Here is a 23,958-nt window from a genome sequence, read left to right as displayed (position 1 = left end):
CACAAGATATGCAAACAAAATATATTATTAACAATGGCACCAAAAAGTTGGCAGAATCTGAATAATTATGCAGATGATCATGTGCTGTACAAATTATAATTTTTAATAATTTAAAACCACTATCAATAATATTCTCTAAAATCAAATCTAAATCAAATTAAATCAAAATTAAATATTGGTTGCTGCTGCTGCTGCTGCTGCTGCTGCAGGCAAGCCAAAGTTATGGAACGTCCTAATAATTCCGTCCCAACCAGCCGTGACTATGACAAGGCCCCATGTCTCCGACAGCTGTTCCTCCGCCGACAACATTACAGAATCCCAATCTTGATCCTCATTCTGCACCACCCCCATTTTTGGCAGTTTCTCTTCCGGCCATGTTGCAGAAACCCGACTCGACCCTTCCATGGAAAACCAATTCCCAAGTGAAAAACGTTCTCTCCTCCCCCCACCACCACCGCCGCCGCCGCCGTCTCGCTTCTCATGTGCTCCCTCACTCATCTCTCTCCTCCAAGGCACCGCCACTGAAACTCCATGATGGATAGAGAAATACTCACAAGAAGACAGAGATCTACCCGACGATGACGACGATGATGATCTATCTGAACAAGATGAAGATGATGAAGAAGAAGGGGAAGAGGGTTCGTCGTATTTCCACATGTAAACTTGAGAATTGTTATTTCTGGTCGAGATTACATGTCCGCCGTCGGATGTAAAGGCGGCCGACATCTGCCTTTGTCTTTGTGGAGGAAGAAGAAGACCTATAATAATATTTAACAAATTTATTAATCAATAATTCACCCTTATCAATGCATATTATGTATGTACATAGGAAAAATAACACGTTACATTTTACTTTTAAAAGGTTAACCCATGCATGTGCGCATAACTACTTTATATTACAATTTCATCAAATAAAATAAACATCATTGTTTTACCTTCTAAGTTATGCGTCACATTTAGGTTGATTATGCGAACTTCGGAGTCTTCTGAGGAGACGATGATTTTACTATTATCTTCTGGAGGGAACTGTAAAAACGTGAATTAACTCATGGGTTAGGTCAAGATTGAACAGATTAATTAGGTAAATAGTAAAAAATTTAAAAGTAAAGAGTGAAAACCTGAATGCAAGTGATCTTCTTGTGCTTTTTCCCCTTTATATGAGAATTCAATTGAAGCCCATTGTCTGATAATTCGTAGTGACGGCAGAAGCCTTTTAGAGTACCAGCAACCAATCCCTATAAATATACAAATTCGAATAAAATTAAGCAAATTTTATCATACAAAAATTCGAATAATAATGCAAGAAAAATTAATGTTTAATTTTTTTTATATACCTTGCCATCGGGTTGGTAACATATTGCGGTCACTTGATCTCGTACATCGGCCCAATCGACTACCCGTCTCTCAAATAGATCCCAGATGCGAACTTTTCCATCTATAGACCCGGTTATGAAGTAATTACCGTTCCAAGGATTGAATTGCACGCAAGTTACTGTAAATGGTTAAACAATAATATATTCTGTCAGTGATTGAAACAGCAGCCGTAGATTGATTCAGATAACTAGAGTAATTTTATTAGACATACCATAATTACTGTGTCGGTAAATTGCAAGGCATTCATCGCTACCCATTTCCCATTGACGAACAGAGTTATCTTTGGATGCTGAAAGGATACACTGCAAATCAAAATCATAATATATCTATTAGATTCATGCTTATATTAAAATAAGATTCATATGTTTAAGAGTTGAGATATTTTTGATTAAACTCACATTAGAATTACTTGACCAAGCGACGTCTAGGATTCCATCGGTGTGACCGCGAAACTCGTGAATAGGTGATTTTTCAACCTGGAATATTTTATCAGGAACGACAACAACGCGACCGCGATTAGTTGTCTTCTTCCTTGAGAGGTTGACTTGATGTTCTTCGGTTTCCTTGGTGAATCTACTGGCTTGAGTAACACGCCAGATTCTGATGAACCCATCTTCGCCGCCGCTAGCTAGATACTTCCCATCTGGACTGAATTTCATTGTCCAAATCAGGCCTTTATGAGCGGAGATCTCTTGACCAAGATAAAGAGCACTCAAATCAGTCCTACTCTTCTTCTTCCGGTTTACCTTGATTCGACTACTTTGTGCTCTTTCATCTTCCTGCTTAGTTCGACTCTTCCTATTTACAAACTGTTTCCACCAATTCTTCAATATTGACCTCTCACGTACACATGTACAAGTAGTACTCTTGCATTCTTCAGGAATAATACATGTTGAATCATTTGCACAAGCAGATGAGGGCAAACAGGGCAATGCATTTGAAATATCCTCAACAGGGCAATTGGCTTCGCCATTCAATTCTCTAACACAGCAAACCGGACTAATTTCATCCACACCAGTCACAGCCACGGGCGTATAACTATTACAACCGGCAGAAACAGCACCAACACTTTCAACCAACCTTTCGAAACCCATTTCTCGTAGAAAGCTCTGACGCCGCTCCTCAACACTCTTGGGCTCTTTCAACCAGATCTCGTAACCATCCTCCAATTGGTTTTCTGTTGAATAATGATCTTCGGAATCAAAAAAGATTTCTTCTTGAATATCCTCTTCTAAGGTCAGCATATCTAGAGAGGGTTCCACATCAAACCCCTAAGATACAACTTACAATTCCTTCCCTCCCTTCCCTGTTCCTTTTTATTTATACCCACCCACAAAAGATGCGAGTTTCAAGGACCTAAACAAGGGGCTGAGTTCAGATTCAAGACTTCAGAGAGTAGAGTAGTTTAATAAAAGAAAAGGGAAAACCAGCACACAAGACAGAAAACGGTTGAAATGGTAGGAGAAGGGTTTATAATACTGGAAGAGAAAGGATAGAAAGGACAAATGGGACCTGGTACGAGGTACCCAAGCTAGTAAAATCCCAGAAATCTTGCAAAGGATCAAGGTGGCAATACGTCGGTAAAATGTTAAAAGGGAAATTATATGGGTGGAACAGAGACCAAAGCTTCAAGGTTCAAAGACTGTACCTCGAAAGTAATAAAATACACCGCCCCCTCCTTTGATCCTGGCCTTTGCCAAAAACTTGTAGATGAAAACTCTTTCAAAAGGCTTATATTATATATAAGAAGGAAGTGGTTGATATTCTATGAATGGAACCGTGGAGAGAGGAAGGGTTGACAAATAAGAGAGATGACAGCGAGAATGGCGGAGGAAGAAAAGGCAAAAGGATCATGAAAGGTTGTTGTTTAATAATTTCGACAACCACAGGCCAAAGGCACAGGCAAGCTCGTGGATTTCTAAGCTGCTACTTGCACGAGCGACAACACGAACGGCGCGGCTCGAGCGCAACAGCTAATCCCAGGCCTATTATATATATATATATATATATACGCAGTGTGAAAGGAAGGAAATAGAGTTGTCGCCTTTCTGGTTATCTTTCTCTGCAAAAGGGCCGACTACTACTACTACTGCTACTATTACTACCACCCTTGCTCAAATCCTGACAAAATTCTGCACAGTAACAAGAAGTAAAGTCAATGACAGAACATCCTCAATATGGAATTACCAAACTCTAAAAAGGAAATATATAATAAAGAGGAATCCAAATGAAGTTTCATTACATTATTATTTGATCAGAAGATGGGTGTGGGGGGGACTGGGGAGGGTAAGGATTGAGGAAGATGATGAGATGGAGTTATAAGTAAGTACTGGTACAACAGACCGAGCATCATCATAATAATCGATCGGTAGTTAGAGTTGTTGACAAATGGAAGAACATGAATGAATGAATGAAGAAGTTTGGTATGAAAAAAGCAGAAAAAGAAACGGACCATATTGATAAAGCTGTCATAAATGAGTGACCTGTGAGAAGAGGTGGTAGACGTAGCACCACTACTACCACCATAGTTCTGGCCACTGCCTATGGGCAGAGAGTGGTACATGGGCGTGCTCAGTGTGTGTGTGAGAGAGAGAAAGCGACTGCTCGCTGTGTCGCAGAAGGGGGCATTACATTACATTACAACCAGCAGCAAAAGCAGGTGTCAGCCAAAAACCGTACCTATGCGCTATGGACACTACTACTACTACTGGTCCCACATCGCTCCCTCTCTCTCTCTCTTTCTCTTTCGATTTCTCTTTCTCCTCTTTTCTTTCTTTACCCTCTTTTAATTTTTAATTGCCCTTATTTGGGAAGTTATTTTCCTTTTTTTATCCTCTTTCAAATAAAAATATATATTACTTCACAATCTCTATCAATGTCTTATTACATCATTATTAAAAATAAAGTATAAATACATTTCTATAAAGAAAGGATTAAAATTAAATAAGTCACCGTAGTTCAATTACAAATAATGTTTAAAATGTTTATAGACTTTTGTACCATAACTCTACTTTTTTTCATTTTCATTTTCATTGTTAAAATTGATATGAATACTAATTAATAATTGAACAACACAACCACCGATTAATAGATATAGACATTATTTATGTAAATTAAAAAAAACGTATAATGTTAATGAGTATATATAAATTAAGTTTGATTAGTAATATTATTATGAACAAAGTGAATGAATATAGAATTAATTCATCACTTGAATCATCATCGATCGCCTACATAAATTATGTGTATAATCATGTAAGCTAGCTAATACTGTTCAATTTGCAAGGTATAGGTATATATAGATCTTCCTGTTTATCTTCCTCCAGGTTGATGCAAAATGCATTAATCAGATGAAAACCTAACTAGTACGTACTAATAACGAAACAATGAATGAATTCATGTGTTGATCAGATTTCAACGGAAGAAGAGCTAGCAGAGATATGATTGAAGAAGATCGATCAAATTCAATTAGAAACGAACGAAATCAATGCTGTATATATTAATGCGCGATTGTTCTTTCTCTTTCGATCGCAATCGTACGTACGACATCTCAACAGCTTGAGAATTCCGTCCGTACCGATCGAATTACCGATTGTATTATATATCATCAACTTTGAAATTAAAAGGCTAATTGATTAACTACTGTACTAGTGACTAATTACGAATGAACGAACGAACGTACCTTGTAGGATGTAGATGATGACGATCGATCCTTCAGTGTAATGCGATCTTAAGATATGTAATCTGGTACGGGAAGATATAGATGAGAAATGAAGAGGAAAAACAGTTAATTAGTGGATGAGTTGAGATTTGAAAAGGAAGCTAAAAGGCGTGTTGAATTTATATAGTAGGAGAGAGATTGAGTTAGTTAGAAGCTAAAGATCAGGCATGGCTGGAACCTGGAAGTGGTGATCGGAGTTTTACGGTGGCCGGGGAGCACCAAATCTCCGCTCGATCCTCTCTCGATTTCCTCTCATTTAAACCAAAAAGCCACTTTTTCTTCATTTTCTTATAGCCATTTTCATTTAATTAACCACCATTTTTAATTCATTTATTTTCTATTACAATCAATTGTAAAACCGTCTCGTATTCTCGATTTTATTTTCACTAAAAATGTTCTAAATTAAAATAACGTGTTACAAAAATTAAAAAAAAAATAAAAATAAAAGAAGATAAGATCTTTGATTGATTGAGGTAATTAATCGAAAAAAAATATGTAGCATGCAAATTAATCTTCCTTCCACTATTGATGTACCAAAAAAATCTTCAACGATATCTTCTCATTAAAAGCAAAAGTTCGTCCCTGCATGACCATATCCGATCCTGGTTTATTTAATTTGATTTTATTTTATTTGTATCTCTGATCATACAATAATACACCTAGCTAATTCTCTATCATTTTTATATTTTTAAAACATATATTTCACCCAACTAAAATCATTATTAATCTTTCTAGTGGTCCACACAACAGCTTTCACATATCATGTATCATGATTTCTCCCTTCTATTATTACTTTGATTTGGATAATATTATTCAATTTATTTTTTTAGATTGTAGCTATTGTTCGGTGAACGAAAGAAAAATTAATGTATAATTCATTGAGAGTTTGAACTTGACTAAAAAAGATGTTGGGTATGCATTATTTTTTTTCTCAATAAATAAAAAAAATATATGTAAAGTATTCTCTATATTTCCATAATTTGCTTCCAATTTAAATGGCATAAGAGCCAAAATAAAGAGGGTAGTGGCCTCCTTTTTGGTATATAAATGGTATTAGTCACTATGACAAAATATCTAAATAATTTACATCTATAAAAAAATCAAAAAATATGATTTTGATCGTCTTAAATTGTAAATTGAAGCACGAGTCATTAGTGCATGGTCATTCTAATTTTTTACATTCAAAAAATTAAAACTTTTGAAATGATAATAACTTCGTATACAAATCATTTTTATAATTTTGAAAGAAAAAAACTAAAAAAAAATACTATAATAAGACACTGAATCTTACTTAGTTGTCAAAAAATAATAATTAATAATATAGACAAATGAACTATAAGAAGTGTAGGCTTTGTGATTAAGATGGTTGCACCTTTTTACCTAATGACCTTTTTACCTAATGAAACAGCTGTCACAAAAGCAAGATAGAATCAGGAATGAAGTATATATTTTAATTTGCATTAAAAGTGCAAAAAGTTTTAAATCAAACAATAGAATCAATAAATAATGTTTAATAATAACTGCAATCACATGCTTAATCATATTTTAAATTTTATTATTTTTAATTTTTATGTGTCTCTCACCTGACCAACTCAATTTCTTTCCCCATTGACTGGGAATGCACTTTCCTCTAGGCCCTCCAACCAATCAAATTTCAACAATTTTCTCTCTTTTCCATCACCCATTTGAATATTAAAAAAATAAAATAAATTAATAATGATGTATTTTCTGGCAAGTCAGCTAGTCGATTTATGAAGATCTCACCTGCTCATTTAATCACATTGTTAAAATTACCCATTTAAAACCAAGATTAATTATAGAATATGTTTTTAATGAAAAATAGTGAAATCAAAAATATGTTTTTTTTAGAAGAAATTTAAAAAAATCAAAAGAAAGGGCTTTCTTATTAAGAAGTCAATAAACCCTTTTGATTTATAAGAGTCAATTTGATTTAATTTATTTTTGAAAATAATTTATATTATTGATTTTATTTAAATTGTTAATATTATATGTGTTTAATACACTTCATCGCTCCAATTTATTATTCATATTTAATTTAAAATATTTATTTTATTTATTAAATAGTAATTTATTACTCAAAATGTTTTTTCACTTATATGTTAATCAAACTAATTCTAAGTGTTTTCTAACTGTCTACTTTTGAGTTTTGATCACTTATATTTTCTTCGACATAATTTTATTATTCTTTAAATGAGGCATGTCTACTTACAAATATTATGATAGTTAATTTTTTGTTTACAATTATTCTTTATTTTTCATATTCTTTTTTTAAAATATTTTATTTTTAATTATGCTTAACCTAAAAAATAAAATGTTTAAGATTCTATTCTTAATATTAATGTATTAAATTAAAGTGTGAGAATATAATTGTGGAAATATGTTAACTTACTTTTAAAGAATAAATTGCCATTTAAGAAAACATTAAATAACAATTTATAATAGTTTAAATTCATGTTATTCTTGATAAAAAAAAATTTAAGAGACCAAATGTCAACTCACTTAGAACACTTTAAATGAAAATAAAAATTATGACGGTAAACTATTAGACTAACTTTTTATATTGAAAAACAGTTTAAATTGAAACTTTGTTTGGTTGCGGTGTTCTCGCAATTAATTAATTTTACATTTTAATATATATACCCAAATATATATACCCATTCTCATTAAACGCTTGTGTTGACATACAATGACTATGGGTTGTAGTCACAAATTTCATTATTTAATTCATTCTATCATAACATAACATAATTTTGTTGAAATGATATTGGATATTGCACTTCCTTAATTAAAATGTATTTGTTAAAACTGTAACATGATTAAAAATTAGGTCATACTTTTATTCGACATATCATATTCTCTAGTATTCAGAATCTGCCTTTTTTTGGTATATATATAAACCGAGTCTAATTAATTTACCCATTATAGAAAGGATGATTAGTTTACTTAATGATGATAATTAAACCCTAAAACACATTATTGTGTAAGAAAGATATTGCACGTTGTTGATATATTTGCGTACCAACTTGCTGATATTTCTTTAGTATTCAAATGAAGTTGCTGCTTTGCTAAATGACCAAAATACCCTCTTTTTTTAAGATATCACATCATTTTTTTTCATGGATTGTTTGATTTGTATTATTATTTGGTATTATTTAGATTTTTTCAAATAATTGTAAGGCCTTGTTTGATCAGTAAGTTTTTTGGTTTTTTAAAAGTTTTATCATAAACTCAACTATCACTTCAACAATTACTTCATTCATGTAATTGCTTTTTTTATTTATCAAAATAATAATAAAAAAAAAACTATAGTGTAGAGAAAAAAAATTAAGGATATTTTTATTAATAAACACTCAATTTTTATTTATTTATTTTTCATTATGAAACAGAATTTTCTTTTTGTGAAAACCCTAATAAAACAAAAAAAAACTGGATTTACATCATTATAGTAAATATAAAACCATTTATCATTAAATTCGAGCTATTTAAATGATCTAAAAATAAACCAAAACCATTGTCTTTTCATCTATTCTCTCATTAATCAATTACTAAATTTATCACCTAAAATACCTCTAAAGCCATGTTCGTTTGGGTTTTTTAAATAATTTAAACAAAATCAAACATAATTTAACTCTTTCATCCATCACATCACTCAAATCATTAACTAAAATACCTTATATTTTAAATGAATATTTTTATATATCAATACTTTTTAAATTTTTTTACGAAAAATAATTATTACCTCCTCAAAATCATCAGCAATCATTATTTTTTTCTCGCTCTAAATGTTTTAAATAACCCAATCCAAACGAAGCCTAATATTATTAAAAAAACATTATATATTAATACATTTTAACTATTTTTAAAGTTTTTTTCAAATTAAAAAAAAATAACCTAAATTGAAACAGAATATAATACAAACTAAATAGAAAGTAAGTTAAAAAACAAAAGAACATAAATATAAAGAAATGTTTGGGATAGTCACCCAACCCAAATTATACAGATTAAATTATAAATTTTATTTATTAATTGAAATATTTATTTATTTATTTATTTATTTTTTTGTTGCGGAAGGAATACATAGGAGAGACATTAAGTAAAACAAAAAAATGTTTAGAAATAACAAAATCAAATCTTGAAATAATTAAAAAAAATGCTAAACTTTTTAAAGTAATATATAAAAATATAATTTACAACAATGCAAAATATTTGTAACCCACCAAAATAGTAGAGTGGTAAAAGTCTCAAAGCATTTTGAGTTTAAGTGTAAATTTTCTTTAATTAAAAAAATAATACAAAATATTTGTTCCAACAAAATTTAAAGTAATAAAATTAAAAGTAAGGTGTGTGAATTATGAGTGCATTAGTACATTGCAATAACAGGTTCCAATATTGGTCCCTAAAGTAATGTAATCCAAACAAACATAATAATATATGTCATTATTGTTATGGGTTTATTTATTTTTAATCATGAATTGTACTATTGTCTCGACATTTGTTCTCTTCGGTATTATTTTACTTTAATCTATAACTTGCTATTTTTAGTAACTATAACCTTTTCTTTTATATATCATTTGAATTTCCAAGTATATATATTTTTTATTATTATTTGTTTGAAAACAATAGTTATTGTACAAATAAGATACCTGAATATAAGAATATTCTAGCATAAATAAAAGAAATTTCGAAGCAAAAAAATATAAATGTTTTAAATATTTCATCAAATATGTCTTCCTTGCAAACTTATAATTTCTCAAAAGAACCAAACATAAATAGCTCTCCTCATCCTCACCTATAGGTAGATTAATTGACCAGGATGAGAATCAATGCATAGTAAAAGTAAGCCAAAAAAAAAAAAAAATGATATCCGGTTGAAAAAGAGAAAAAGACTCAAGAATAGAACGACATTAGTTCACCAACTCGTTCTAATCTTGGGCAGAGTACAGTTACCGCAAGTCTGCATACTTGCGATATAATACTATTTGAATTGAGCATTATTCATAATGGAATTTTAAGGATAACATGTAAATGAAAAAACGTGGTATTATAGTAAGTTGTTGACATGACATATATGTCATAGGAAGGTGAAAACGTCGACTCACATATTTTTGAATTGTTGAGTGGGGACTAATATCTGAAGTCTTGAAGTCTTTGTGGAGTATGACTAATATTCAATGCGCGATGTCCGAATTTTTTTGATAGTTGCTGAGAAATTTAGATTTAAGAGGCTTGTATCCGAAAATTTGGGGTCAATGCAAATTTAAATTTGGTGACCCCTAAATATTTTTTTAATTAATAAATATAAATTTTTTAATTAATATTTATATATAATATAAAATAAATAATATATTATAATACAGAAAAAGATAAAAATAAAAATGAAAATGGTATATATATATATTATATAATATATATTTAATATTAAAAGAGAAAAAAAAATGAAAAAAATAATAATAATATAATAATATATAATTAATAATACTATTATATGAAAAATTGGGGTCCTATAATGCGGAATGCGGGTCTTGTTCAATTGTATCGTCATTATTTTTTTATTGGAAAAATTATTGTCCGGTCTAATGATCGTAAAATTGTTAAAGTGTTAGTTTTCTTATTTTTATATTTTGTGTTTTTTTCTTATTTTTATATTTTGTGTTTTTTTTTCTCTTTTATCAGGTTTGTATGATTGTATTTAAACTATATTTACTATTTTCATTATAAATGAATTATTAAAAAAAATGTTATAATTAATCATTTCATTTATTTATGTTCAATTACTCCTGAAAATATATTAAATTATAACTAGGATTATGTCAATAAAAACTTGTAAGTGTAAAAAATAAATTTTGATATAAAATAAAAGTAATAATCACATTAATTATCATATCTTTCTCGATATAGCCCTTTAAGTACTCAAATTGATTCATATAACATGTCTCTCTTGGGCTTAAACATGTACGGGCAAGTCTTCAATTTTGCAATTGGGCCTTAAGGGTTCATTAGGCAATTTTGTCCAAAGTAAATGGTCCGAATTTATTAGAAAAAATATTTTTATCAAGTTTAATTTAAAATTGTTGGCAGATTTTAAATTAAGAGGAAAATGAAATCATAAAGTTTAATTTAAACAGTATTGTTATATATTATTATAATATAACCCACCAAGATAGTTAAGTGGTAAACAGTATACAAATTTAAATTTTTGAGTTCCTAAAAGAGTATTTTTTTTTTTAATTTTAATAATATAAAATGAGATATAAATAATTAATACACTATAATAGGGAGGGAGAAGATTAAAAAAGAAATAAAAAAAATTATTTTTATAATATAAATTTAATATTAAAGGAGAAAAAAAGGAAAAATTAATATTAATAATATAATATTATTAAATATTAAAAAATGGGGCCATATAAGGCCCTATGCAAATGAATAGTTTGCCTTACCCAGGTCCTGGTGGTAAGAATCGGCTTAAAAGATAAAAAAAAGTTATGGGTTCGATTTCATCTGAAAGCGCTTTTTATTTTAAATTTGGTGCCCTATGTAAATTTAAATTTTTGGTCCCTAAAATAGTAATTTTTTTTAATTTTAATAATATAAAATGAGATATAAATAATCAATATACTATAATAGGGAGGTAGGAGATTAAAAAAGAAATAAAAAAATTATTTTTATAATATAAATTTAATATTAAAGGAGAAAAAAAGGAAAAATTAATATTAATAATATAATATTATTAAATATTAAAAAATGGGGGGCCCTATAAGGCCCTATGCAACTGAATAGGTTGCCTTACCCAAGGGTCGGCCCTGTTGATAAGAATTGGCTTAAAAGAAGATAAAAAAAGTTATGGGTTCGATTTAATCTGAAAGCGCTTTTTAGTTTAAGCGGATGTGATGCTACTTCTCCTACATTCAAAATAATATATATATATATATATATTATAATATATCTTTTTAATTTATAAATATAAATTTATTTTTTAATGTAAAATAGTAAAATTAAAATTATTTATAAAATTGTAAAAATTTAATTATTTTAGAGTTTATTTCCCGTTAGAATGGTTCACCATATTTGAAAGTTGGTAAAAGATGCATTTACATCTATAAACATGTTTGATTGCTGTGTATATTTAAAGATAATAAGTAAGATGCTGTTATAAGAAACTCCTATATTTAGTTATTAAATAGTTTTTTTACCAATCAAATTTCGTATCTAATAGAAGGAAAATATATTTGTGAGCATATCTTGTGATGTCTTTAGGTGTTAAAGTTCGTTCCAAAGCTTTTTGGAATTCTTTTATCGCCAAAATGGAAAGAAAGTTATCGATCTGAAAGAGAAGATGATTTCGAAAAATGGACGTTTAGTTCTCATTAAAAGTGTTCTAGCATATATGTTCACTTACATGATGTCTCTATTTCAGGGCAAGATCTCCTGTCACCTTGGATGTCTCAAAGGCAAAAGCTGAGTCATCATTTAAAATTAGTGTATTTTAAAATATCTGTGGAGTCCACATATATTTTTTATGTAATTTTTTTTTAATATATATTTTAAGGATGACTCAACCTTTGGAACATTCATGAGGACAACAAATCCTCATCCTTTTTTTCTTATACTTAAAAGTGTGGTTATAAGATAGAAATAATTATTTGTATGTTTATTTGTGAGTATTCTAAGTCATCATTCCGTCGTTTGAATATATGAGATTTGATTTCGTTTAACAATTTTTTTTATCAAATGATGTAGTAGATATTTCTCAGAGCTTACCTCCTTATGGACTATTATGATCAAATGTAAGTATGAACATGATTGGTCTGACTGGTTCACTAATCAGACAGTGGAGTGTAGTATTTGGCAGAGTCATCTTGATATTGTGGAAATCATTTCGTGGACCGTGCAAATTTTCCGTTGACGATGACTTTTCGATCAATTTTTAGGATCATAAATTTGTTAACCTTTTAGGTTAATATCCAAACTCATACTCAAATTCAGTTCTTCTGAAAATTTTCATATACTTATTAATTCTTCCATAAAGCTAATTTGATCTACTCTCTATTTCTTTAAATTTATATCTAAAATTTTAAAATTTAACCTTTTTTTTATCCAAAAAAAATTACAGATCAAAAAAGCTTTAAGACAAATGAATCTAAGGATTTTCAAGCTATCCTTTAACAATTTTTGTTTAAAATTATAGAAGTAATTAATTAAACATTAAATATATATATATATATATATATATTCCCAGCTTTCCTGAGGTTCTGAGTCTGTTAAATTGTTAAGTATGTATTTAATTATTCGCGGTTCATTTTTTTTTTAATATGAAATAATATGTTTTGATTAATTATATTATGTTATTAAATTAATGAAGTTCAAAGTACTTTTGTTTATTTATTATATCAATGGCACGATAGACAGAGTGCAATTATTCCTGTAATCAAGAGAACGATCCCAATGTATATATTTTTAAAATATTAGTAACATTAAATAATGACATTAGTTTTCTAATATGAATACTTTTCACCACTACACGCCATTTTGACATTTCAAAGTCCACTCTCTTAATCTTCATCATCTTCTTCTTCTTCTCCAAAAATCAATATTCCCAATTCCTGATCATCATCCAATACTTACTTGTTTGACATGGACAAAGATCAAGATGATATTCAATTCATAGGTCTCTTCGGCATCTACAAAGAATCCCTCACCATTATCAACTCATGGCGAAATTCCTTCGCCAAAATCGCTCTCGCTACCATCCTTCCTCTTTCGGTCGTCTTCTTAGCCCACATCGAGATCTCCGAGCTCCTCTTCTCCGAGATTCTCCATAACGAAGATGCCTTGGATGAAACCCGAGCCAACACCCCAAGGTACGCCAAACTATCCCACATGATCTCTTCCGAATGGACCGCCTTTTGGATTTTCAAGTTTTTCTACTTCATATTCTTCCTCATCCTTTCCCTCCTCTCGACCTCTGCCATCGTTTACACCATCGCATGCATTTACACCGCCAAATCCATGCCTTCTCTATACGAGCTCGTCACTATCGTCGTGCCTAGGGTTTGGAAGAGGCTCATCGTCACGTTCTTATGGAATTTCGTCATTATCTTCATGTATAATGTTATAGCCGTCTTGACATTTATTCTTTGGGGGTTCCTCTTCTCGCCAAACGTGGTAGGGATAGTAGTTTTATGTATTATGGTCGTGTTATACTTAACAGGTTTTGTCTACATTAATGTAATATGGCATCTCGCGAGCGTCGTATCGGTTTTGGAGGATGTGTATGGAATTCAAGCCATGATTAAGAGCAAGGCGTTGATAAAGGGTAAGATGCGAGTGGCTGCGATTATGTTTCTCACGGTTAACCTTTTATTCTTAGGGGTTCAAATTGTATACCAACGGTTCGTTGTGCTTGAGGCGTCGTTATGGCTTAGATTGTTCTATGGAATGATTTGCTTGAATTTTCTTGTTATCTTGATCTTATTAGGGTTAGTGATTCAGACAGTGATTTACTTTATTTGTAAGTCTTACCATCACGAGAATATCGATAAATTATTGTTGTCTGATCACCTCGAGGCTTATTTGGGACATTATGTTCCTCTAAAGTCGTCCATGGATGTCCAACTTGAGCAATTTCAATTGTAATATGTCATTTGTGACATTACAATACATTTTTATAATTTTATATAATAAACTTGAATTATCACTTATGTTAATAAAGTTTGACTATTATATATTAATCTTGATGGGATATTCAACCTCCTTAATTATATTTTAACTTAATGTGGTCGTTTATTCCATTCTCATTAATTACTCTCAGAATATTTATTATTTATGAAATATGCATCATAGGTTGCTGCCAGCAAAACTGAGGTGGGATCCAAAGGTCAACGGTATATTATAATGTTTTTTTTTTTTGGCTAAATAAATTATACTTGAAAAGATGTCATATCTAATTAATTTATTCGTTTGTTTAATTTCAGTATTTTTTTTCTTCAAAATGTTGGATGATTAATTAATTAACGAGCTAGGTAGATAATATTGATGATAAACAACCATTATTTTTTAGTAATAAAGAGTCAATTACATTCAATTTTGTCTTAGGGATTATCAACACTTAATCATCTAAAATAGAGTAATTAAACAACACAAACACAAGCTATATGAGAAAACTTGTAATTGGGCAATTCAGAAGTAATCTTCTTTTAGACGAATTAAAAAAGTCCATCTTCCTTCAGGCATAAGAGAAAATTGATCATTTTCCTTATCTTTATAACATTTTATTTATTATTAATATAATTTATAATATATAAAACAGTTAAGTAACTATTTGTTATAAAAAAAGAAAGAAAAAAAAGGTTGGAAGAGGAAACAAATTTCGTCGTTAATAAAAACTAGGAAGATTCCCGTGCGATACACATGGTTACAAATATATTGTTACAACGTTCTTTTTTTTTTATCAAATTTGGTGTTTAATTTAAAATATAAAATGTTATTAGTCTAGTTGCTTAAAAAGTTGTACTTGTTTTTATTAGGTTACGAGTTCGAACCATACCTATAGCATTTTTAATTTTATTTTTAACCGTTTTAAGTTTATGGGCGGGTCAACCCACAATCCGACCCAAGTATCTATTTACTCTCACATATATTATATATATCCAAATTAACCACAACTCTCGACCCGGCAATCCGGACACTTTCAAAATTAAGCATCATTATATATAGATGCTTAAAAAGTTGTACTTGTTTTTATTAGGTTGCGAGTTCGAACCATACCTATAGCATTTTTAATTTTATTTTTAACCGTTTTAAGTTTATGGGCGGGTCAACCCACAGTCCGACCCAAATATCCATTTATTTTCACATATATTATATATATCCAAATTAACCACAGCTCTCGACCCGGCAATCCGGACACTTTCAAAATTAAGCATAATTATATATAGATGAGATGATTTAGATTAATTAATTATATAAGTGACAACTTTATATTATTAATGGAGTTGGGAATGAGAATAGGGAAGTTTATCCAATTTACCCTACTCTACCACTTTAGTCAAATAAATATTCATTATCAAAACCAATTTTAATTTTACTATCGGATTGGATCTGAACTCAACTGGAATTTCTATTTCTATCTCGATCTCCGATTGATCGGATACCCGATTCCGATAGTACCCCATTAAGAAACTTATAAAATTATAAAGATGGAAAAAAATCACAACATTAATATATAATTTTAAAATTAGTAATGTCGAAATATTAAAAATACAAATAAAAATATTGTTTACTTATATACTTATTTTTTTTTAGATATTGAATAAGATGAATTAGTGTGGAGACGAAGTAAAATTAAGATTTATGTTTTGAAAAATATTGTTTTAGAATATAAAAAAATTATAATTGGAAAGATGTTTTAGAATATTGTTTAAAAAGTCATACACTAAATTTTAATTAAAAAAATTTAATTTAATATTAATATAGTCGGTTATTAGATATTGAGTTTGAGATTTGCATACTCCGACTCCGACCGAGTATCTTCTCCTCCCTCCATGCCCGACTCCAACCCCAAATTCAACTTTAAATACCCGAACCCGACTGTGGTTATTGGTTATAAGCATATGATTACCCATCCTCATCCTTAAAGTCACATCCTGAAATGTGGATAAAAATAGAATCTTTCTTAAATATATTATAATTAGAATATTAAGAGGAAAGTAAAAGAAAAAGAATTTAATCTGAATATGAGAAAAAAGCAAGATATTTTGATGAGACTTGAAATGAAAAGTAGCCACTGAAGAGAGAAAGAAAGTGTATTATTACAGTGATAGATTTAAGGGTTTTAAGAATTCAGAATCGTTTAGTTCCAATGGCGGCGTCAATATCTTCCTTCAGAATCAGCAATCTCTTCTTCTCTCTCTCGTTCAATGGACCATCATCATCATCTGCCTCCTCTTCTTCACGGTCATCTGCGCCCTCACTCTGTTTCTGCAAACCCCACGCTTCTACCTATTATGCACCCGCCGCACTTGTACGCTGCTCTTCTTCTTCTTCTTCCGAGTTTGGTTCCTCCTTCGAGCCCCCAAATCAAAATCAAAGGTAATTTCATTATCTCTTCATCTTACTTCAACTGTACATGGTTTTATATATAGCTTATTTCAAGCTGTTCAATGGAATTATGCTGTTTCACGTTTCTGGTTGTTTGTGATTCAAAAGTTTATCCATACGATTCTTAATGTTTGTTAACCCAAGAAATGCATAAGTAACATTGGGAATAACCTTACAAACTTGATTATTAGATATTCTAGTGTTCCTGAAAACCCCAGAAAAGAAACAATTGGGAATGTTGGAGAAAAAACTTTCACCCACAGTCTTGTTCATGCTCCAATCTCTAATCACATTCTGGTTTCTAGGGCATTTACTAATCTTTAGTTGAATAATTGCCTAGTATAGATATAGGGGCATTCAAACTAAAGAAACTAGTGATTCAGGGGGTTAACAAACTAAGAATATTTTAGTTATTTTACCCAGATAATCCACTTCCAAAAAACCTTACACATCATACAATCTCTAATAGTTATTAACTCACATACTTGAATTCTATACTTCCGATTTGTGATGTATGATTCAAGTCCCATTCCTTTAAATTCCAATGACACAAAGAACTTTAAAAGAAAATCATATTGCAAAACTTGCCTGCTCTCATTGGCTGGTGAGACTTCACCTAAGTTTCTTCGTTCTAGAACGATGAGGCAATCGTATTATGTTTTAAATGCACAAAATATGGTAATCGTATTCTTGTGTCTAACTAGAGACTGAATCAGTGTTTATCTCTTTGTATGATTTGATTTTTTCTTGCACAAAGTGAAGCAAACAGATATGAATATCTGTTTATGTACCTGGAAACTACTTGTTTTTGGTTTGATGGAGAATTTTGTATTTACTTTCTAATAAGCTCTTTAATACCTTTTTTAATAGGCATGTACCTTCTATATCTCCATTTGGCGTCACAATGGATGAACATGTAAGGACGAAACCATCATATAGATGGCGTAGGGTGTTGCTTAAAGTGAGCGGAGAGGCGCTTGCAGGAGATCAAACACAAAATATTGACCCAAAGGTTTTCTAAGAAAATACATTATTGTTTGATATTGTATAATAGTACTTTTGATAATTTTCTATAGTTATTGACGATACCATATATATAGGTGACAATGTCCATAGCAAGGGAGGTTGCAGCAGTGACTCGACTTGGCGTTGAGGTAAATTTGACATCTGTTCTCCACTTATATAGTAAGATGCTTTAGATATGTAAGTTTGATGTGGTGTTTATATGATGGTTATGAAATCAAAATCTTGTTAGTTTGATGGAAATGTGGATTTTTGGGGTTAAATTACTAAAACGCTCTTTTGCATTTAAAATTTAGATTTTATACAAAGTAAAGTAAGGATATTTTGGTATTTTAGTTGAAAGGATATGTGATGTGATAAAAAACATGCAAATAACCCAAGATCAAGCAAGCTTAGTAAGGCCCAAATTGTAAGGAAATAGTCAAACTTGTATATTTCAAAATTCTATTTCTCTCCATTTAAATATCCCATACTTTGGAAGAAGAAAGGAGATGAGTAACTAGAATAAGTCTTTTGACTTTCCTTGTGCACAAAGCAAGCACTATTGGTTTTAAATTTATTTTGAGAAACAAAAATGAAAATATTTTTCCAGATCCAGGGAATGTTTGCCAAGTAGTAGAGATAGAAATTCAGCCAAGATGAGCAGAAAAAAATAGTCACATAATGGAAAGGTATTATCATTTCATACTTTTTTTTGTTCTGTATTTTCAAGGTTGCAGTAGTTGTTGGTGGTGGAAATATCTTCCGAGGATCTGCTTGGGCTGGAAGTAGTGGCCTTGACAGGTCATCAGCCGATTATATCGGGTAACTTCTTGCTTCGACTATTATTGTTTATTACTACAAACTGATTGATTATAAGGAAATTGTCGATGCATCTCTTTGGCGATGCTCCAAAGATACTATTTTCCAATAAAAGGTTGAATGGCTCAAACAACTTATAGGTTCTTGGTACCTGGTTTTAGAATTGATAGTGTTTTTCTTTATATAAACATATCATTGTTGGAATTCAGAATGTTGGCAACTGTTATGAATGCAATATTTCTACAAGCAACGATGGAGAGCATTGGCATCCCAACGAGGGTCCAGACTGCTTTTCGTATGTCCGAAGTTGCTGAACCTTATATAAGAAGACGTGCTGTTAGACATTTAGAAAAAGGAAGGGTGGTCATCTTTGCAGCTGGAACTGGAAACCCCTTCTTCACAACAGATACTGCTGCTGCCCTTCGTTGTGCAGAGAGTAAAAGCTTAATTTCTTCTTTACTTTATGTTTTACGATGATGATTATTTATGAATGCATAAGGTTTTGATCTTCATTTTGAATTGCGGGTTATTCAGTTAATGCTGAGGTAGTGCTGAAAGCTACAAATGTGGATGGTGTATATGACAAAGATCCAAGACATAACCCGAAAGCTTCTCTTCTACACACAGTAACTTATCAAGAGGTCATGTCAAAGGATCTTTCAGTAATGGACATGACTGCAATTACTCTCTGCCAAGAGAACAACATTCCGGGTATGTGAATCTAGCTATTTTCTTAAATGTTTTATTTGATTTTTGAAAAGATATTGATTGCATTGCTCTGCAGTTGTTGTCTTCAATCTTAACAAACCGGGCAATATTTCAAAGGCAATCATAGGAGAACGGGTTGGCACATTGATTGGTGGAAAATGCGAGCAAGAAGCCACATCATTCGATAGGGAGCATCCCCTTTGGTGAGAGCTCTAGATAGATAGATACGTTTGTTGTTTTGGTAATACTCTACTATTATTATTATTATTATGAAGAAAATGATATTCGATATAGGCACTACTTCCCCCCACCGTTAGTTAATTTTGTAGTTGAAGAGCATGTTTTAGGGTTTAGGGATCATTCAATTGGGTCAATAGTGAAAACCTATATTTTGAACCTAAATGTGTTAAGAAGATTGTATTTATAAGAGAGGCTAAAATATTGTTATTATTGAAAACTTATATATATATATATATATATATATATATATATATATATATATATAAAGAAAATACCAAAATACTACATCCAAAAAAAGTTAGCAAGTTATCCTATCTAAAAGCTTTCATATACTGTAAAAAGGAAATGAAGAAAGGAAATCTTGAGCAATGAATATATAACCAATCAATCACAAAGCTTTCATACTGTCCAATCCCATCCTACCCTGCATCAAGAATAATCTTAAAGAGTATAAATTTTCAGCTCTTAAAACCATTTGAAATGTTTGAAATGGATCTTGACTTGCCAGAAATTTATGTATCTCTTGAAGCAAAGGCGAAAACGTTGTGTAGAACTTCTTCATATCCGCATTTACATTGTCAGGATCGCCTAGAACTTCCATGAACTTCTTCCTATCTGGAACGAGTTTTATCGCAACCTGCGTCCATTATTTTCGCAAAGGTGGTGAAAGTCCATCAATAATAATAATAGTGTTAAAAAAGATGGGTTAACCATCGTCATCTTACAGTGAAACTTGAACTAGAAAGCCAACCGTGCCATTTCTTTAAAGTCTTTCCATATGAATCGTTACAAGCTTTTTCCAAGGACCAATCTTCATGTTCATCCAAATTCTTGAACAACTCCACCACAAAATCCATTGCTCTATAATAATAGAGGTAATAATTGGATAGGAATTTAAAATTTACCAATCAAATAAGAGATATGGCCACAAGTGGTGGGGGGACCACCTCTAGATCCCAAGATTTGAAACTACAAGGGCCACCCACTAGGGTTCTGACACCTCTTCTTTCACTTCAAATGTATTACAAAATAATGTGGTTTAGAGAATTGGGTCTTGAGCTTGTGTGATTAGGAAACATAATTGTTTTTTCTTACTCTGATCACTTTGGCTGGCTGGCTGGCTGGCTAGCCTAGATGTGTTGGTGCCAAAACTCATCATCCACAATATTATCATATCACATATGCCAGATACATTACCTATATATATAGATAGATAGTTTTCCCTAGCTAGCTAATAGAGTAGGTAGGTAGGATTAGGAGGTCTAATGGGAATGAATAATGGGGCACCATAAACATTACAAAATACAAAGATGACAACAATGAACCGGTCCATAAATATAATAAATACCTTATTAGCCAAAGAAGGCCATTTGTGCAGCTTGATGACGATTTAGCACAACTTGTTTCCACTTCTGCTTGCACAAAATTGTACAAGTAGTTGAATCTAGATGGATTGGAAGCAAACTTGGTTTCCAGTCTCTACAAGATGGATAGAAGCATATGATTGTACTAAGTAAAATATGTGTATATTTTGGGTTTAGGTGCATGCAGTGCAATCCCAGTTTAATAACCTTCATAATTTGTCATGAAGAAGAAGAAGAAGAAACAAATTAAGGAGGAGGGTGGTGAGTGTTTGAATTAATTACCGAAATATTACCGCCGATATCAGACTTGACAAATGCTATGGCTGCTCCAAATTTGTCTGAAATCATGAAGAAGAGGAGAAAAATAATGCATGCAACCAATGAGTTGATATATAGTTTACTAATTAAGCAATATTAATTGTAAGTTCTTCAATGGATATATATATATATATTAGATACAAACCAACCTAGAATAGGCAATACCAGTTTGCAAACATTCAAGAAAGGCTCTGCTAGAAATTCTCCTTGGTCAGACTTTATGTGCTTCATTCCTTCCAAGGAAGGCGAAATTACAGTTCCTTCCATTTCAATGCGTTTCTGTAGGATAAACGGTTCATGAATGATTGTTTGATCGATTATTAGGTTAGGTTTTAGGTATCACAAAAAACAATATATTGTAAAATCAATTAAAGAAAAGTAAATTCATCACGCCTATTATAATTAAGATATAATGGCAGATCTAGCTAGCGCGATAACATTCATTCATTTGAAATTAAGGAGACGATAATGAACTGAAAATACCTTCATGAACAAAACCAGTTATCCCCTACGTGCTATATAACGTCCTGTTTCGAAAAAGTGTATCACATTGATATTGGGAAGAAGGAAGGAAGGACCCTGCCTGCCTGCCTGCCTGGCTAGCCAGACTTACCAACAAAAACTTATTAGTAGGTTCCTCTCAAATAAATTAATTAACAATAACATTATTATTATTATTATTTTTTAAAAGAAATGGAATAACAAGATTATTTATAATCAAATTTAATTTAATTTAATTTGGTCCTCATAATTGCATGTCTCACCTATAAATCCTTATCCACCACATTGAAAAAAATGTCATTCTTATACAGATTAAATTAAAATAATAATATGTTTTAATATGAGCTGTTAATTAAAATTAATAAAATAATTACAAATTATATTGTAAAAATGTATTATGGAAATTCATTAGATAACGAAAATTATAAAAGACGTGTTATGTTTAGATTTAGGTTTATATTTATATTTAGGTTTAGATTTATGTTTATGTATTATACATTATAAAATTAAATATGTAAATATGTAAATATGTAAATATGTAAATATGTAAATATGTAAATATGTAAATATGTAAATATATAAATATATAAATATATAAATATATAAATATATAAATATATAAATATATAAATATATAAATATATAAATATATAAATATATAAATATATAAATATATAAATATATAAATATATAAATATATAAATATATAAATATATAAATATATAAATATATAAATATATAAATATATAAATATATAAATCGACAACTCAAATACTTTTTGTATTGTTGAAAATGGCTAATATTTGAAATCTTTTATCGAGTATTATTAAAATTTATTAGGTGATACCCGAGTTTTGGTAATTGCTGTGAAATTTGAATTGATACGGCTGATATGTCACACATCTACATATTTGGGTTATCATCTAAATTATTTTTTGGTAGATTATCTGGTTGGAGAGAAATTATCGAATTTTCAATGATGTTAGGTTTTCAATTCGTATTATTCATAATATTATTATTATGACGCTTTTTGAGATTAGTCCAAAAAGTGAGTAGAGTATGTCAGAAAGTTAATCATTATTCTCGAGAATTTTTGAGCTCGATAATTTATTTAGTACCGTTTTTTTTTACTCTTTTATGTTATTTTTGTTGTTAGGTTTAAATGATTTTTTTTATAAATATAAATGAACATTTTTTAAAAAAAATAATAATTTTTTTTTCCATTTTTTGATAAAATACTTTTTTTTATTTTTTTATTTTTATCAAATAAGTTATTTTAGTTAAATATCTCATCATGTTGATTATAACTGTTGTCCCTTCCATTGTTAGCTAGTTAGGTTATTAAGCGTGCAAGAGGATAATTAATTATTATGAATGCTAGCTAGCCTACCTAGTTTGACAATTTATCGGCACTATTTTTTATCCTTTATAAATATAATTAAGTCCAAGTATAATTTGGATTTACAAAGAAAAAACAATTTGTTTATTTTATCAAAATAAATAAAAATTTAGATTAGTTTTAAAAAGCATAAAAAAGGTAAAAACAAAGGTCTAAAAATCATTTATTTAGGCATCCAAATCAAAATATAACATATATATTTATATCAAAATATATACAATCAAACAATAGTAAAAAAAATAAGTTAATACTATATTTCCATTCTTAATAATCGCAACTGATTAACCTTGGTTTAAAATTTTATTATTGTAATTTGAGTATTAAACCCTTTAACTATTGCAATATAAAACCGTCGGCAAAACAAGAAAAAGCATACCGTTTATTAGGCAGTG

The 23,958-nt window shown here is 30.2% G+C and overlaps 4 protein-coding genes across 4 annotated transcripts; 2 read left to right on the top strand and 2 right to left on the bottom strand.

Annotated features, from left to right (window-relative positions):
- Nucleotides 1-18: 18 nt before the first annotated feature.
- On the bottom strand, nucleotides 19-5,298 carry LOC124929004 (WD repeat-containing protein 44). The gene is made up of 8 exons (XM_047469258.1): nucleotides 5,274-5,298; nucleotides 5,057-5,118; nucleotides 1,773-3,506; nucleotides 1,586-1,676; nucleotides 1,335-1,492; nucleotides 1,119-1,235; nucleotides 936-1,026; nucleotides 19-758 (listed from the first exon to the last, which is right to left on the bottom strand). Exons 3-8 carry the CDS (start codon nucleotides 2,616-2,618, stop codon nucleotides 169-171), a joined length of 1,893 nt encoding a protein of 630 aa, XP_047325214.1. The 5' UTR covers nucleotides 2,619-3,506; nucleotides 5,057-5,118; nucleotides 5,274-5,298; the 3' UTR covers nucleotides 19-168.
- Nucleotides 5,299-13,747: 8,449 nt separating this feature from the next.
- On the top strand, nucleotides 13,748-14,757 carry LOC124932932. Its single transcript, XM_047473644.1, has one exon. The coding sequence runs from the start codon at nucleotides 13,748-13,750 to the stop codon at nucleotides 14,747-14,749; it is 1,002 nt and encodes a 333-aa protein (XP_047329600.1). The 3' UTR covers nucleotides 14,750-14,757.
- Nucleotides 14,758-16,887: 2,130 nt separating this feature from the next.
- On the top strand, nucleotides 16,888-20,211 carry LOC124930707 (uridylate kinase). Its single transcript, XM_047471049.1, has 7 exons — nucleotides 16,888-17,203; nucleotides 18,083-18,224; nucleotides 18,313-18,366; nucleotides 18,948-19,039; nucleotides 19,246-19,472; nucleotides 19,571-19,747; nucleotides 19,821-20,211. The coding sequence occupies exons 1-7, from the start codon at nucleotides 16,974-16,976 to the stop codon at nucleotides 19,949-19,951; spliced, it is 1,053 nt and encodes a 350-aa protein (XP_047327005.1). The 5' UTR covers nucleotides 16,888-16,973; the 3' UTR covers nucleotides 19,952-20,211.
- A 161-nt stretch (nucleotides 20,212-20,372) lies between these two features.
- Nucleotides 20,373-21,965, bottom strand: LOC124929003 (glycolipid transfer protein 1-like). The gene is made up of 6 exons (XM_047469257.1): nucleotides 21,816-21,965; nucleotides 21,631-21,686; nucleotides 21,333-21,463; nucleotides 20,710-20,845; nucleotides 20,490-20,621; nucleotides 20,373-20,408 (listed from the first exon to the last, which is right to left on the bottom strand). Exons 1-6 carry the CDS (start codon nucleotides 21,931-21,933, stop codon nucleotides 20,373-20,375), a joined length of 609 nt encoding a protein of 202 aa, XP_047325213.1. The 5' UTR covers nucleotides 21,934-21,965.
- Nucleotides 21,966-23,958: the final 1,993 nt, after the last annotated feature.

Source organism: Impatiens glandulifera, chromosome 3 (assembly GCF_907164915.1).
Source record: "Impatiens glandulifera chromosome 3, dImpGla2.1, whole genome shotgun sequence".
Lineage (NCBI taxonomy): Eukaryota > Viridiplantae > Streptophyta > Magnoliopsida > Ericales > Balsaminaceae > Impatiens > Impatiens glandulifera.
This window is presented reverse-complemented; position numbering and strand designations above follow the sequence as displayed.